The sequence below is a fragment of the Carassius gibelio genome, chromosome B23, assembly GCF_023724105.1.
Source record: "Carassius gibelio isolate Cgi1373 ecotype wild population from Czech Republic chromosome B23, carGib1.2-hapl.c, whole genome shotgun sequence".
In the NCBI taxonomy this organism is placed as follows: Eukaryota; Metazoa; Chordata; class Actinopteri; order Cypriniformes; family Cyprinidae; genus Carassius; species Carassius gibelio.
The window spans coordinates 19,840,032-19,858,608 of NC_068418.1; the positions used below are offsets into that span (position 1 = coordinate 19,840,032).

The following is an 18,577-nucleotide window of genomic DNA, read 5'->3' on the forward strand; positions in this document are numbered from 1 at the left end:
CATACAATACCATAATATAAACAACATTTCTGGATATTATTATGAGTCTTAGTTGGGTCTTAAAGGTGATTGAACATATGATCAATAAAGCAGTAAAATGGGTTAATATTGAATCAAAAAACATTTGCTATGTACAATCAAACAAGTTAACAATCAACAAAAGATTTGTTATCTGTTAGTTACAGATGATAACAGATCTGTCTTTATTATAAATACCATGTGCACATGTGTCTTCTTAAGAGAATTCTAGAGTTTTTCTCCTGTTCACACATTCAACATGCTGGTGCAAAAGTTAAGCTGGATCATTTGTAAGTTTTCATTTAGAATTGAATTTCAAGGATTTCAAATGTTCTTATCGGTGTTTCAATTAATTTATTTTCATTTTGACTTTCAGTGCTGCTCTTCCTGTGTCAACATGGTAAGAATTGCATAATATATAATGTACAAACTCATTAAATAAAAAAGATTTTCAAGTACAGAACAAAATTATTTAAGTACTTTTATCATTAATTGTATTATTAGGGTCTATTATGAATTTTATCTTCGTACATGTTTCCTCCCTGCAGGAGCAGAAGCCAAAAGAACAGTGGCCTGCGAGGGACAATCTTTGCGCCTCAGCTGTGGTGAGTAATCCAATCATTTCGAAGTTATATTTTTGGTCTTTCGTGCCAAAATTGCACCGAATGAGAGACAGGAAGCAATTAAGAGAAAAGAGAAGAACAGGAGGAGACCTGAACCCGTAATTGTACTACAATTCACATTATATTTTTAAATAAATAAATAGATTAATGATTATTTTTTGCCTGTGTCAGTTTGGGGATTAATAAAGGTCATTAAAGCCAACTATGGGAGGACTGATCGCACAACATGCACTTATGGCAAACCAGCTCATCAAACCTCAAATATGCGCTGCTTCCGAGGAACATCCCTCCATACGATGTCCATTCGGTAGGATCAACACATAAAGCAGAGAAAGAATGAATGAATAAATAAATAAATAAATATATATATATATATTTATTTATTATTATTTATTTTTTTGCAATTTAAATTTATGCTTAATTTTACAAGAGCAAGAAAAATATAATGCTTATGACAATGGAATATTAAAACTCTGCTTAACTTGTCATTGTCTGTCCAGGTGTGATGGAAGAAAGAGCTGTTCTGTTCCAGCAGTGAACTCCGTTTTCTCTGATCCTTGTGTTGGCACCTATAAATACCTGGATGTGCATTACGTCTGTGTCAAAAAAGGTACGTTTTGAAGTTGATAATCATAAAATTATTTAGCTTCAAACATGCTATGTAGATGACAACAAATAATAATCATTTTTTTTATTTATTCGTTTAAGATGCATTGCGAGGAAACCAAATAGGTGCATCAGATTCTGTCCACTCTGATCCTGTCACAGTGTCCAAAAGTACCTGGAAGTGATGTACAGCTGTATAATTTAGTGACCCTGTCATGCTAATGTATTTTATGTTTTTTTTTTGTGAAAAGAAAATTGACTATATAATAATACTATAGTTAGATATATGTAATTAAAGATAATTTGTGGAGTGTTCTCTGTTAGATATATGTAAGACACACTTTTATCTGCATAAATGTATATAACGATAATGTTGTTGAACATCAAAGTGTATAAATAAATAAATAAAACAACATCTGAAAGGAAACTCAGCATCAACAAACCTCATTATTTGAGAACAATTAAGAGATCTGGTGAAAGAACAACTCAAATTCTCTAGCCAATGTTTCAAACGCAATTTCTGACATTCTTTAAAAAGAAGACAACATAATAAGGTATGGTGTTTTATTGATTAGAGTTTAAAAGACATTCTCCTGACATAAAGATATAACTTAAGCCCACACGCCCTCGTCCTGAAAGCCCCTCAACTTGCACGTGTCAGTGTGTATGAATAGATTAAATGAAACGGGACACATTTAATCTTGACAAACTATGTGTCATTATAAAGATCTAAGCCTCAAGCATCGACGACAGATCGCTGTTTTGCAATGGAAAGCTTATAAAGACTGTATTTGCTACATTTGTGTAAGCAGTACACATGTAAAACATGAACATTAGAAATGCTGTACATACCAGATCCGTCGTAATAACGAGTCATAAACATCCACAGCTGTAAATCCCGGTTTAGTTAGAAAGTTAAGGGTCCACTGAACGACATCTCATGAAGCACGTTTAGTCCAACGAAGCAATAACGTTGTAATATGGGTCATAATTCCTTTGTTTACGTTTAAGTTCTTCAACGACAGAACTGTTTGCTTCCGTTATAGAATAACTCATGGTCGGAAACTGCGTCTTGTTAGTAAAACTGCGTCTTGTTAGTAAAAAACACGGCATGGTTTTGCATCGTACAGTGTCACAAACAGAATGAGACGATCCACTGGAAAAAAGAATGAATGAAAGATAGGCGAAAGATAGTAGTATATTTGAATTTTGTCACCAGTCACCAGTCAGCTGATGGAGGCGGAACTTATAGCAATCGTCTTTTTCTTTGTTTGTTTTATTTTTCAACAGTTTTTATATATGTGAGAGTGTGTTTTATGTTGAATGTGAATGTATCTGCATGATAACCATCTGTTTGAGTGCAAATCAGCCCTAATCAGCTCGCTATTACTGTACTCATGAGACATGACTTTCAACACATTACTTTTCTATTGCTCCAGGACTCATTTCATGTATTTTTATGTCAAATAAAAAATATTTAATTGTGGTAAAAAAAATCAAGGCGCTTCAGTGTCTATAACTTTTAATATGTTTGAGCATTATCAAATCTGGTTAATAAAAAGTAAAGCACAAAGGGTCTTCTTTCCAAAGACACCAAAATTATGTTTGTAACACACTGAAGTAGGAAACTGTTACAATTATAAGTTAGGTAGAGCACTTTCAGCTGTGAGTCCCATAATGGGGGGTGCTGGCTAACATGTTAAAATTACAGTGCCATGTGTAGTCAAGTCACCTTTATTTATTTTGTATAAGACACACGTTGTACAATACAAATCGTTCCAAGAAGATATTTGGGGGGAAAAATGATGACAGAAATTTCATTTCTGGGTGGATTATCACTTTAACCAATTTAAATTTGCTATAGCTTTTAACTCATTTAAATTCACTCATTTGTAAAGTGAGTGAATCAATGAAATATCATTACAGTGCATGTTAACTGAACCTTTTTTTTTTTTTTAGTCTTTTAAGGTTGGCACTAATTAGTGATGTACATGAATCACGAGACAAGCCAGAATCCACATGTCCAGGTGCTTGGTGACAAGGAAAACTCTTCCCAAGTTTTTATTATTTTAAACAGGGAGGCGATGGAACAAGAGATGATACTACAAGCAGTTGATCTGTGTTTCAAACATTTCTTTGTATATGACATCTACTACCTAAAGCCCTCTGCTCCCATTTGAGAGTTTTTGGAACACACAGTCTTTAATAGTTTCTACCTTTTTTATTTTATTGATGTTATGTTCATTTTATTTGGAAGTCGTAACATTTGCCAAGTGTGGTAACCCATATTCGGAATTGGTGCTCTGCATTTAACCCATCCAAGTGCGCGCACACACACACACAGCAGTGAAAAGTGAACACACAGTGAACACACACCAGGAGCAGTGGGCAGCCATATCCAGCTCCCGGGGAGCAACTGTGGGCTCAGTGCCTTGCTCAAGGGCACTTCAGCCATGGGTATTGAGGGTGGAAGAAAGCGCTGTTCATTCACTCCCTCCACCAAAGTAGTTTCAAAATATGGTTGTATTAAGTAATTTTTTTTATAAAAATACTGATGTTAATTAATATAAATAATTAACTCAACTGTTGGGTAACTTTTAACCCAACAGGATTTTAACCCAATGGGTTGGGTTGAAATAACCCACAGATGGAAAGGTGCTATACCAACACATAGTTGGGTTACAGGTTGGGTTATTTTTAACCCAACATTTTTTGGTGTGTAGAAACCAGACTGAGAAACATTCACAGCACATGGTTTGCTCTGGGAGTGTGAATGCACAAAATCATACAACACTCTAAAAATGGCTGGGTTAAAAATAACCCAATTGGCAACCCAGCACTGGGTAAATATTGGACAGAACACGTGCTGGGTTAAAGTAACCCAGCATGCTGGTTTACACATTTTAACCCAGCATGCTGGGTTATTGAGAAAACCCAAGATAGAGTCATTTTTACCATATGTGTGTTTGCATTTTTATAGTTCTGAGTTATTCTTGCTGGGTTATTCTCATAATTTAACTTTTGCTTAACAAAGCAATCATGGATTAATAAATAATGAAGAATACAGCTTATTTAGACTGTTAAAAAATAATTTTAATGCCATCTCACATTCACAAATTGTACCAATGACAAACAACATGCAATTTTCCCTTTTTTTGTTTCCAGCAAATGCAAATGATAATAATAATAATAATAAAATAAAAAAAAATAAAATCACAGAAATACAGTTGCAATGAATAAGGACATTATTTCTGAATGACCTGTGTCTAGCTGTTTAACTATTACATTTTGACATGTTTAGCTATTTAAATACACAGTGAAATGACATTGACAATTAACATTTTTTTTTCATTTAAATGTAAAATCATTTAAAGATGTCCTAAAATTTATATCAAGTATATAAAGACTCCTATGTAGGTAGATGTGCACTGCTTAGGGTAGTTCAACATATAGTTCACCCAAAAATAAAAATTCTGTCATTTGCTAACCTTATGTTACAAACCCGTAAGACCTTCATTCATCTTCAGAACACAAGTTAAGATATTTTCAATGAAATTCGAGAGCTTTCAGACCAGGGTGAATAATTAATGACAATTTTCATTTTTAGGTGAACTATTGTCAAACACTTAAGCTCTGAAGCAAAGATCTACAGCTGAGAGCAGTGTACTCTGCTATAAAGCCCGTCTATGGAAGGACAATTTTCAGGAATTGCAAATTATATTTTCAAAAGCGTTGTCCACATGTGACAAATTGTGACATAATCCAAACACAATTGCAAATCTTGTTCAAAAGCACTGAACAAAAATGACTGTTTCAGTTTTCATGAATGCAGTGACTGCCAAATTTCAAATGGAAAAGCAAAGTCCATTTGCAGCTGTATTTTCCATGTATTTTGAGTAATAAGCCTGTCATATTGAACAAATACTGCATCATAGCAGCTTTTACAGTATTAAATAGGAAAATAGTGTGTAATAATGCAAAGGGACAAAAGTAAACACTCAGTTTTCAGTCAAAGTCAGTTCATCATTGATTCAGTGATGTATCGTCCCTCTGTGCAATCAAGTCGATGATATCTCTTGATATTAATTGTCCCCAACTAAGGAAAACCAAGGAACCGAAACTCCATCGGTGACAGAATGTAGAAAAAAACCTTGGGAGAAACCAGGCTCAGTTGGGGGGCCAGTTCTCCTCTGACCAGACGAAACCAGTAGTTCAATTCCAGGCTGCAGCAAAGTCAGATTGTGCAGAAGAATCATCTGTGTCCTGTGGTCTTGTCCTGGTGCTCCTCTGAGACAAGGTCTTTACAGGGGATCTGTATCTGGGGCTCTAGTTGTCCTGGTCTCCGCTGTCTTTCAGGGATGTAGAGGTCCTTTCTAGGTGTTGATCCACCATCTGGTCTGGATACGTACTGGATATGGGTGGCTACGGTGACCTCGGAATAAGAGAAAAACAGACTAATGTTAGCATAGAGCATCATAAGAACAAGTACATGAGGTGTTATTAATTACCATGTCTGTTTTTTCACTGTGTCGCACGTTACCTGCCAAAACTCAAATGGAATTGGAATTACTTTAGCATCTGAATTTCCAATGCCTCACATTGAAAGTTGTCAAATTTTTGTCAGAGGTGGGACCACACTATGGAGAGTGTTTGTATTGGGAGGTGATGTCACTCAAAGACAATTGTGCCAAATGCTTTGAACAATGGAGGTTAAGGCACTACTAAAAGCTGCTGCCGCTCCAGAGATGCGTGTTAAAGAACAAACAGGCAACCCGTATCTCCCTATATTCTTGGCACCTCACACAATAAATAATTCTGTCATTTTTACCCCAAATGCAGCTACTATCCCCTGCTAACAGTTAGAGCCACATGGTACTATTGGTCAATATTCACCATTAACCAAATGCTTTTCACCTGAGGAATAAAATATAGGGTAAGATGCAAATAGGTAAATAAGAGTAGAACTGCAATGTTGTTTTGTTGACGTGCATCAGAGTGCAAACAGTGAGAGATTTGGGGTAAAAAAAAAAAAAAATATCTCCCAATAGAAACATGCCCCATAGTATAGTCCCACCCTTGACACAAATTGACAGCTTTCTGTGTAAGGCATTTGAAATTCAAATGCGTTTCAATTGTGTTTGGACTATGTCACAATATATGCGTCCACATGTGGAAAAATGCAATTAAATATACAATTTGCATTTCCTTTTGAAAATGGTCTAGAATATCCTTACCTGTCCTTTAATTATGATCAATGCCTGAGAGATCTGCTGGCATTTTTAAATCGCCACGACAATTGGATGGGGTTTTGTGGACTCTGCTCAGTTAAGGAATTCCATGTTTGTTCCAACCTTTAAAATAAAGTAAAAAAAAAATACAAATTGTTTTAATTTGTTAACTGTTACTAACAGTGATTCAGTTCAATTAACTGTGTGAAGTTCATCATGAAATTGAGTCCATCATGTTTATGAGTTAAATTCACCTATGAGTTGGTCTACAGAAGCAGAATATGCTCCAGTGATTGGCTGAAAGGTGTGCTTTCAAACTGTCTAATCAATGGGATGTTCCAGTCATTATAAATCACAGTTTTATGTTAATATGCTGGCTTTATCAAACACACAGTCACTGACACAGATAAGGGAGATCACACTGAATGCGCGCACGCAGACATTTCTATGACAAGTCACGTAGGTAAGTTACTGGGTTACTCCGCAGCTTTAAAACAGTCCATATACACTTATAGGTGTACCAAAGTGATAAGGACAAGTCAAAAACACGATCTGGAAAACGTTATATGATGTTTACGCTCATAAATTATTTACATTCTGAACACAAAGTTACATAGTGCAGCTTTAACTAATAGCACGAAATAAAAATAAATGTGCGTTTAAGTTACGTGAGGGTTAACGTTAACGTTAGTTGATTATCACAGACAAACAATTATGTAAAATTATTAATAAACATGAACTTACCGTTAGACTGCACTCGACGAGTTTGTCTCTCACAAATGTATCCATGTGCTTTTCTGACAGGAAAAAAACAACATTTTGAATTATAAATTGTATGTAAAAAGACTTTATAAACCACACAAGCATCAAATCACCTCACTAACGCGGCCCTCGCTGTGCGTGCGCGCACTTTGAAATGCCCTGAGACGTCGATTCTTTACCGGGAATCACTTTGTTCGAGAATAACTGAACCGGATCGTCGGTTCTTTCAGAGCTACGGTCCGACTAACGTTATATTGTACGTAATTTGTATGATTTACATGTCGATATGGACAAACGCAGGCGTTTAACGTACATTAGAGCAGAAAGTCGTATTCATTTATTTTAACTCATTTGACTCACTTAAAGGTTAAATTCGCTTTTCAGTGTCAGAAACTACCTTTTCCTATATTTTCACAGATATTCGCATATTTCAGCCATCTGTCTGAAACTTAATAAAACTGTATTAATCTGTCGTCTCAGATACCTTAACACGATTATGCGAGTCACGTAACATAGGTTGCCCGTTTGAGGTAAACTGTTCATCATTTAACGTAAATAATGTTGGCCTGTAGAAGTTTAACAATATTAAAATAATTATTAAAGAAAAAATTTAATAAACTTACCTTAAAACAGTTGAAAGCCGTGGCTTTGCCCCGTTGTTCTTCCAAAATGACAGTTGGGGAGCGATTTAAACGTCTTCAAGGCGCGTTAAATAACCCAGCGCTGGCCTGAAACAACCCAGTGATGCAACCCAGCAGGTTTAACCCAACACCTGGTAAACTGAAACTACCCAAAAGTGTTTAAAAATAAATAAAATAACCCAACAAAATGACCCAACAGACTCAACCCAGCATTTTGGGTTAAAAAATAACCCAGCCGTTTTTAGAGTGAATACCACAACATAAACAACATTTCTGGATATAATTGTGAGTCTTAGTTGGGTCTTAAAGGTGATTGAACATATGATCAATAAAGCAGTAAAATTGGTTAATACTGAATCACAAAACATTTGCTATGTACAATCAAACAAGTTAACAATCAACAAAAGATTTCTTATCTGTTATTTACAGATGATAGCGGATCTGTCTTTATTATACCATGTGCACATGGTCAAAAGTAAATTTAGCATTTCCTTTGGAAATCTGGATACCAGAGTCTTGAGGAAGAGAGGAGAGGCACACAATCCATGTTGCTTGAGGTCCAGTGAAAAGTTTCCACAGTCAGTGATGGTTTGGGGTGCCATGTCATCTGCTGGTGTTGGTCCACTGTGTTTTCTGGTGCCAAATTACTGCAGCAATGCGGCGTGGCATGGAGTCGATCAGTCTGTGGCACTGCTCATGTGTTATGAGAGCTCAGGTTGCTCTGATAGTGGCCTTCAGCTCTTCTGCATTGTTGGGTCTGGCATACTGCATCTTCCTCTTCACAATACCCCATAGATTTCCTATGGGGTTAAGGTCAGGTGAGTTTGTTGGTATTGGCACTGTGTGCAGGTGCCAAGTCCTGTTGGAAAAGGAAATCTGCATCTCCATAAAGTTGGTCAGCAGCAGGAAGCATTAAGTGCTCTAAAACTTCCTGGTATATGGCTGCATTGACCTTGGACCTCAGAAAACACAGTGGACCAACACCAGCAGATGACATGGCCCCCCAAACCATCACTGACTGTGGAAACTTTACACTGGACCTCAAGTAACATGGATTGTGTGCCTCTCCTCTCTTCCTCCAGACTCTGGTAACCTGATTTCCAAACGAAATGCAAGATTTACTTTCGTCAGAGAACATAACTTTGGACCACTCAACAGCAGTCCAGTCCTTTTTTTCTTAAGACACTTCTGACACGGTCTGTTGTTCAAGAGTGGCTTGACACAAGGAATGCGACAGCTGAAACCCATGTCTTGCATACATCTGTGCGTAGTGGTTCTTGAAGCACTGACTCCAGCTGCAGTTTTGATTGACAATCTTCTCCAGGGTGCGGTTATCCCTCTTGCTTGTACACTTTTTTTCTTCCACAACTTTTCCTTCCCTTCGCCTCTCTGTTAATGTGCTTGGACACTGAGCTCTGTGAACATCCAGCCTCTTTTGCAATGTCATTTGTGTCTTGCCCTCTTTGTGCGAGGTGTCAATGGTCAAATTTTGGAACTTTTTGATGATATTCTAATTATATGACCAGCACCTGTATTGTCCAAAAATATAGACTTAACCCATTCCCTACCCCTAGACTAACCCAGAATTTATTCCTAGAATCAGTGTGAAATGATAGCTGATTAACAAGAGTGTAGAAGTGCCTAACCCTGATTGTAAGAGTAAAACAGATATTTCCTGAAAAGTTATATCTCAATTCTGATTGGTTGTTGTTAGGAATGTTTTTTCCAGAATCAACAATTATCTTGATCCAGGAACATGTTGTACTTTGTGGAATCACCATCATATAATGATAAAAACATATACATTTTTTTTTTAGTTGTAATTGGACAGTTCATTTATCGTATAATATGCAGCGGGTACTGGTGTAACTCCAGAAACCAGACTGAGAAACACTCACAACACATGGTCTGTAAAAGCTCAGGGAGTGTGAATGCAAAAAAATCATACAATACCATAATATAAACAACATTTCTGGATATTATTATGAGTCTTAGTTGGGTCTTAAAGGTGATTGAACATATGATCAATAAAGCAGTAAAATGGGTTAATACTGAATCACAAAACATTTGCTATGTACAATCAAACAAGTTAACAATCAACAAAAGATTTGTTATCTGTTAGTTACAGATGATAACAGATCTGTCTTTATTATAAATACCATGTGCACATGTGTCTTCTTAAGAGAATTCTAGAGTTTTTCTCCTGTTCACACATTCAACATGCTGGTGCAAAAGTTAAGCTGGATCATTTGTAAGTTTTCATTTAGAATTGAATTTCAAGGATTTCAAATGTTCTTATCGGTGTTTCAATTAATTTATTTTCATTTTGACTTTCAGTGCTGCTCTTCCTGTGTCAACATGGTAAGAATTGCATAATATATAATGTACAAACTCATTAAATAAAAAAGATTTTCAAGTACAGAACAAAATTATTTAAGTACTTTTATCATTAATTGTATTATTAGGGTCTATAATGAATTTTATCTTCGTACATGTTTCCTCCCTGCAGGAGCAGAAGCCAAAAGAACAGTGGCCTGCGAGGGACAATCTTTGCGCCTCAGCTGTGGTGAGTAATCCAATCATTTCGAAGTTATATTTTTGGTCTTTCGTGCCAAAATTGCACCGAATGAGAGACAGGAAGCAATTAAGAGAAAACAGAAGAACAGGAGGAGACCTGAACCCCTAATTGTACTACAATTCACATGATATTTTTAAATAAATAAATAGATTAATGATTATTTTTTGCCTGTGTCAGTTTGGGGATTAATAAAGGTCATTAAAGCCAACTATGGGAGGACTGATCGCACAACATGCACTTATGGCAAACCAGCTCATCAAACCTCAAATATGCGCTGCTTCCGAGGAACATCCCTCCATACGATGTCCATTCGGTAGGATCAACACATAAAGCAGAGAAAGAATGAATAAATAAATAAATAAATAAATAAATAAATAAATAAATAAATATATATATATATATATATATATATATATATATATATATATATATATATATATATATATATTATTTATTTTTTTTGCAATTTAAATTTATGCTTAATTTTACAAGAGCAAGAAAAATATAATGCTTATGACAATGGAATATTAAAACTCTGCTTAAGTACTTGTCATTGTCTGTCCAGGTGTGATGGAAGAAAGAGCTGTTCTGTTCCAGCAGTGAACTCCGTTTTCTCTGATCCTTGTGTTGGCACCTATAAATACCTGGATGTGCATTACGTCTGTGTCAAAAAAGGTACGTTTTGAAGTTGATAATCATAAAATTATTTAGCTTCAAACATGCTATGTAGATGACAACAAATAATAATCTTTTTTTTTATTTATTCGTTTAAGATGCATTGCGAGGAAACCAAATAGGTGCATCAGATTCTGTCCACTCTGATCCTGTCACAGTGTCCAAAAGTACCTGGAAGTGATGCACAGCTGTATAATTTAGTGACCCTGTCATGCTAATGTATTTTATGTTTTTTTTTTTGTGAAAAGAAAATTGACTATATAATAATACTATAGATAGATATATGTAATTAAAGATAATTTGTGGAGTGTTCTCTGTTAGATATATGTAAGACACACTTTTATCTGCATAAATGTATATAACTATAATGTTGTTGAACATCAAAGTGTATAAATAAATAAATAAAACAACATCTGAAAGGAAACTCAGCATCAACAAACCTCATTATTTGAGAACAATTAAGAGATCTGGTGAAAGAACAACTCAAATTCTCTAACCAATGTTTCAAACGCAATTTCTGACATTCTTTAAAAAGAAGACAACATAATAAGGTATGGTGTTTTATTGATTAGAGTTTAAAAGACATTCTCCTGATATAAAGATATAACTTAAGCCCACACGCCCTCGTCCTGAAAGCCCCTCAACTTGCACGTGTCAGTGTGTATGAATAGATTAAATGAAACGGGACACATTTAATCTTGACAAACTATGTGTCATTATAAAGATCTAAGCCTCAAGCATCGACGACAGATCGCTGTTTTGCAATGGAAAGCTTATAAAGACTGTATTTGCTACATTTGTGTAAGCAGTACACATGAAAAACATTAACATTAGAAACGCTGTACATACCAGATGCGTCGTAATAACGAGTCATAAACATCCACAGCTGTAAATCCCGGTTTAGTTAGAAAGGTAAGGGTCCTCTGAACGACATCTCATGAAGCACGTTTAGTCCAATGAAGCAATAATGTTGTAATATGGGTCATAATTCCTTGTTTACTTTTAAGTTCTTCAGCGACAGAACTGTTTGCTTCCGTTATGGAATAACTCACGGTCGGAAACTGCGTCTTGTTAGTAAAAACACAGCATGGTTTTGCAGCGTACAGTGTCACAAACAGAATGAGACGATCCACTGGAAAAAAAAGAATGAATGAAAGATAGGCGAAAGATAGTAGTATATTTGAGTTTTGGCGCCCCCTCGTGACGCGCTCTGACGCACCAGTCAGCTGATGGAGGCGGAACTTATAGCAATCGTCTTTTTCTTTGTTTGTTTTATTTTTCAAGTTTTTATATACGTGAGAGTGTGTTTTATGTTGAATGTGAATGTATCTGCATGATAGCCATCTGTTTGAGTGCAAATCAGCCCTAATCAGCTCCCTATTACTGTACTCATGAGACATGACTTTCAACACATTACTTTTCTATTGCTCCTGGACTCATTAATGTATTTTTATGTCAAATAAAAAATATTTAAGTGTGGTAAAAAAAATTCAAGGCGCTTCAGTGTCTATAACTTTTAATATATTTGAGCATTATCAAATCTGGTTAATAAAAAGTAAAGCCCAAAGGGTCTTCTTTCCAAAGACACCAAAATTATGTTTGTAACACACTGAAGTAGGAAACTGTTACAATTATAAGTTAGGTAGAGCACTTTCAGCTGTGAGTCCCATAATGGGGGGTGCTGTCTAACAGGTTAAAATTACAGTGCCATGTGTAGTCAAGTCACCTTTATTTATTTTGAATAAGACACACGTTGAACATATATAGACAAATCGTTCCAAGAAGATATTTGGGGGGGGGGGAATGATGACAGAAATTTCATTTTTGGGTGGATTATCACTTTAACCAATTTAAATTCGCTATAGCTTTTAACTCATTTAAATTCACTCATTTGTAAAGTGAGTGAATCAATGAAATATCATTACAGTGCATGTTAACTGAACCTTTTTTTTTTTATATTCTTTTAAAGTTGGCACTAATTAGTGCTGTACATGAATCACGAGACAAGCCAGAATCCACATGTCCTGGTGCTTGGTGACAAGGAAAACTCTTCCCAAGTTTTTATTATTTTAAACAGGGAGGCGATTGAACAGGAGATGATACTACAAGCAGTTGATCTGTGTTTCAAACTTTTCTTTGTATGTGACATCTACTACCTAAAGCCCTCTGCTCCCATTTGAGAGTTTTTGGAACACACAGTCTTTAATAGTTTCTACCTTTTTTATTTTATTGATGTTATGTTCATTTTATTTGGAAGTCGTAACATTTGCCAAGTGCGGTAACCCATATTCGGAATTGGTGCTCTGCATTTAACCCATCCAACTGCGCTCGCACACACACACACACACACACAGCAGTGAGAAGTGAACACACAGTGAACACACACCAGGAGCAGTGGGCAGCCATATCCAGAGAGGCGTGGGAACGAGGAGTGAGGCCAGGTGTAGTGATTGGAGATGAGCTACACCTGAGCCCCACCGCTAGTATCGAGTCCCACGTAGGAGATGGAAGGATATAAAACTGGAGTGACGACCGTGGAGGACGAGAGAGGACCAGGCCTGGGACGTTATTTTAATGTGTGTGCTTTTTATTTATGCGCACCAGTCGGCCGTGAGGGGCTGGTGTGCCGTTTTGTATTTATTTTGGATATTAAAATGATTTTGATTGTGCGCCGGTTCCCGCCTCCTTCTTCCCAATGAATAGGAAGTTTAAATATCGTTACACATACAATACCACAACATAAACAACATTTCTGGATATAATTGTGAGTCTTAGTTGGGTCTTAAAGGTGATTGAACATATGATCAATAAAGCAGTAAAATTGGTTAATACTGAATCACAAAACATTTGCTATGTACAATCAAACAAGTTAACAATCAACAAAAGATTTCTTATCTGTTATTTACAGATAGCGGATCTGTCTTTATTATACCATGTGCACATGGTCAAAAGTAAATTTTGCATTTCCTTTGGAAATCAGGATACCAGAGTCTTGAGGAAGAGAGGAGAGGCACACAATCCATGTTGCTTGAGGTCCAGTGAAAAGTTTCCACAGTCAGTGATGGTTTGGGGTGCCATGTCATCTGCTGGTGTTGGTCCACTGTGTTTTCTGGTGCCAAATTACTGCAGCAATGCGGCGTGGCATGGAGTCGATCAGTCTGTGGCACTGCTCAGGTGTTATGAGAGCTCAGGTTACTCTGATGGCATTCAGCTCTTCTGCATTGTTGGGTCTGGCATACTGCATCTTTCTCTTCACAATACCCCATAGATTTCCTATGGGGTTAAGGTCAGGTGAGTTTGTTGGTAGCTTTGTCACTGTGTGCAGGTGCCAAGTCCTGTTGGAAAAGGAAATCTGCATCTCCATAAAGTTGGTCAGCAGCAGGAAGCATGTAGTGCTCTAAAACTTCCTGGTATATGGCTGTGTTGACCTTGGACCTCAGAGAACACAGTGGACCAACACCAGCAGATCATATGGCACCCCAAACCATCACTGCCTGTGGAAACTTTACACTGGACCTCAAGCAACATGGATTGTGTGCCTCTCCTCTCTTCCTCCAGACTCTGGTAACCTGATTTCCAAAGGAAATGCTAAATTTACTTCCGTTAGAGAACATAACTTTGGACCACTCAGCAGCAGTCCAGTCCTTTTTGTCTTAAGACACTTCTGACATGGTCTGTTGTTCAAGAGTGGCTTGACACAAGGAATGCGAGAGGTGAAACCCATGTCTTGCATACATCTGTGCGTAGTGGTTCTTGAAGCACTGACTCCAGCTGCAGTCTTCTCCAGGGTGTGGTTATCCCTTTTGCTTGTACACTTTTTTTCTTCCATAACTTTTCCTTCCCTTCGCCTCTCTGTTAATGTGCTTGGACACTGAGCTCTGTGAACAGCCAGCCTCTTTTGCAATGTTATTTGTGTCTTGCCCTCCGTGTGCAAAGTGTCAATGGTCAAATTTTGGAACTTTTGATGATATTCTAATTATATGACCAGCACCTGTATTGTCCAAAAATATAGACTTAACCCATTCCCTACCCCTAGACTAACCCAGAATTTATTCCTAGAATCAGTGTGAAATGATAGCTGATTAACAAGAGTGTAGAAGTGCCTAACCCTGATTGTAAGAGTAAAACAGAAAGTTATATCTCAATTCTGATTGGTTGTTAGGAATGTTTTTCCAGGATCAACAAGTATGTTGATGCAGGAACTTGTTGTACTCTGTGAAATCACCATCATATAATGATAAAAACGTATACTTTCTTTTCAGTTGTAATTGGACAGTTCATTTATGGTATAATATGCAGCGGGTACTGGTGTAACTCCAGAAACCAGACTGAGAAACACTCACAACACATGGTCTGTAAAAGCTCTGGGAGTGTGAATGCAAAAAAATCATACAATACCACAACATAAACAACATTCCTGGATATTATTATGAGTCTTAGTTGGGTCTTAAAACGTGATTGAACATATGATCAATAAAGCAGTAAAATGGGTTAATATTGAATAACAAAACATTTGCTATGTACAATCAAACAAGATAACAATCAACAAAAGATTTGTTATCTGTTATTTACAGATGATAACGGATCTGTCTTTATTATAAATACCATGTGCACATGTGTCTTCTTAAGAGAATTCTAGAGTTTTTCTCCTGTTCACACATTCAACATGCTGGTGCAAAAGTTAAGCTGGATCATTTGTAAGTTTTCATTTAGAATTGAATTTCAATGATTTCAAATGTTCTTATCGGTGTTTCAATTAATTTATTTTCATTTTGACTTTCAGTGCTGCTCTTCCTGTGTCAACATGGTAAGAACTGCATAATATATAATGTACAAACTCATTAAATAAAAAAGATTTTCCAGTACAGAACAAAATTATTTAAGTACTTTTATCATTAATTGTATTATTAGGGTCTATTATGAATTTTATCTTCTTACATGTCTCCTCCCTGCAGGAGCAGAAGCCAAAAGAACAGTGGCCTGCGAGGGAAAATCTTTGCGCCTCAGCTGTGGTGAGTAATCCAATCATTTCGAAGTTATATTTTTGGTTTTTCGTGCCAAAATTGCACCGAATGAGAGACAGGAAGCAATTAAGAGAAAAGAGAAGAACAGGAGGAGACCTGAACCCCTAATTGTACTACAATTCACATGATATTTTTAAATAAATAAATAGATTAATGATTATTTTTTTTTGCCTGTGTCAGTTTGGGGATTAATAAAGGTCATTAAAGCCAACTATGGGAGGACTGATCCCACAACATGCACTTATGGCAAACCAGCTCATCAAACCTCAAATATGCGCTGCTTCCGAGGAACATCCCTCCATACGATGTCCATTCGGTAGGATCAATATATTTATTTTTTTATTTTTTGCAATTTAAATTTATGCCTAATTTTACAAGAGCAAGAAAAATAGAATTCTTATGACAATGGAATATTAAAACTCTGCTTAACTTGTCATTGTCTGTCCAGGTGTGATGGAAGAAAGAGCTGTTCTGTTCCAGCAGTGAACTCCGTTTTCTCTGATCCTTGTGTTGGTACCTATAAATACCTGGATGTGCATTACGTCTGTGTCAAAAAAGGTACATTTTGAAGTTGATAATCATAAAATTATTTAGCTTCAAACATGCTATGTAGATGACAACAAATAATAATCTTTTTTTTTTTATTTGTTTAAGATGCATTGCGAGGAAACCAAATAGGTGCATCAGATTCTGTCCACTCTGATCCTGTCACAGTGTCCAAAAGTACCTGGAAGTGATGAACAACTGTATAATTTAGTGACCCTGTCATGCTCATGTAGCTATTTTATTTTATTTTTTTTGTGAAAAGAAAATTGACTATATAATAATACTATAGATAGATATATGTAATTAAAGATAATGTGTGGGGTATTCTCTGTTAGATATATGTAAGACACACTTTTATCTGCATAAATGTATATAACTATAATGTTGTTGAACATCAAAGTGTATAAAAAAAATAATAAAACAACATCTGAAAGGAAACTCAGCATCAACAAACCTCATTATCTGAGAACAATTAAGAGATCTGGTGAAAGAACAACTCAAATTCTCTAGCCAATGTTTCGAACGCAATTTCTGACATTCTTTAAAAACAAGACCGCATAATAAGGTATGGCTTTTTATTGATTAGAGTTTAAAGACATTCTCCTGATATAAAGATATAACTTAAGCCTACACCAGCAGACTGTTGGTATAATCTTTTTTATGCTAGTTGCAATAACCTGAGTATTTCCATTTTGATGTGTTTGAAATATGTTTTAAAAGGGAAAGTGAAACAGTACATTATTGGCTTAGGCCTGTAATTGACTGATTATTGTGTTTATATAGGAGTAATAAGCCTGTGTGAAATACTTAATGTTATATTACTGTTTAAAATGTTGAATTAGAGTTGATAGTTTGTATAGTTATGTACTATTTGTATAGTTAAATAATTTGCTAGTGACTAACAGGCAACAAAAATGTCAGAGTAGAACTTACATTGTGGCTTTTTAAATAATTCTTTGCAAGTGGTAGATCTTGGTTTACATTTGGAGTTTGGATGTGATCTTAGGCTCGAAAAGGTTGGTGACCACTGCTCTATATCCTCGAGCCCCAGGCAGCCAAACAAACATTACTTGAGAGTTCAGCACGCTACTGTTGCCACACCCACCCCTCAGTTGAACTGCTGACTAGATTGTCAACCCAGTCTCACGGCAGTTCGTCATTGAGGACACGAAATTTAATCTATTGAATCGTCTTTATGGACACGAATTTCCCTTTTTTTTCGTGTCATACAGAACGACCTTCAATCTAATGTATTTCAATGGGACGTTTTTTTTTCGCGGCTGCACCTCGTTTTTCTTTCGAGAGCACAGTATTGTTTTTTTCTCAATTGTTATTAATTTTGCAAACTTTAAGGGCTACACTACCCAACATTTAATCAGGAGATTTTAAGCCTTTTTGTATTGCTTTATATTCGATAGGCCACTCAAAATGAATATATTTATTCGTGTCCATGGGGACGTCTTTCAATCTAATCTATTTGATGCACCTCGTTTTTCTTTTGAGAGTAACGTACATTATTGTTGTTTTTTTTTCTCATTTGATATTCATTTTGCAAACTTTAAGGGCTACATTAATCTACATTTATTAAAGAGATTTTAATCCTTTTATTGCTTTATAATCTGTAGGTTACTCAACATTGTAAACCATCGTCAGTGCTCCTAACAGTCAAAATATAATAAATATATTTTTCCTGGATGCGACTGCAGAGCTTGAGTTACGGCTATCGCTGGTTTCTTTATAGAAATACCGGGTTTCCATCGGTTTAATGTGTCAAATCTTAGAGTAGCCTAACTACATTTCCCATGAGCCTTATCGACCGTTACAATGCTGAAGACGACAGATGAAACTGCGGACGCGCCGCCGATCCTCTTTTAAT

General features: G+C 36.2%; 1 protein-coding gene across 1 annotated transcript; it reads left to right on the plus strand.

Moving 5' to 3' along the window:
- Positions 1-256: 256 nt before the first annotated feature.
- On the plus strand, positions 257-16,892 carry LOC128011672 (L-rhamnose-binding lectin CSL2-like). Its single transcript, XM_052594347.1, has 12 exons — positions 257-308; positions 395-418; positions 567-623; positions 813-948; positions 1,142-1,251; positions 1,350-1,408; positions 10,072-10,129; positions 10,216-10,239; positions 10,388-10,444; positions 10,634-10,769; positions 11,022-11,131; positions 16,810-16,892. Exons 1-12 carry the CDS (start codon positions 278-280, stop codon positions 16,890-16,892), a joined length of 885 nt encoding a protein of 294 aa, XP_052450307.1. The 5' UTR covers positions 257-277.
- Positions 16,893-18,577: the final 1,685 nt, after the last annotated feature.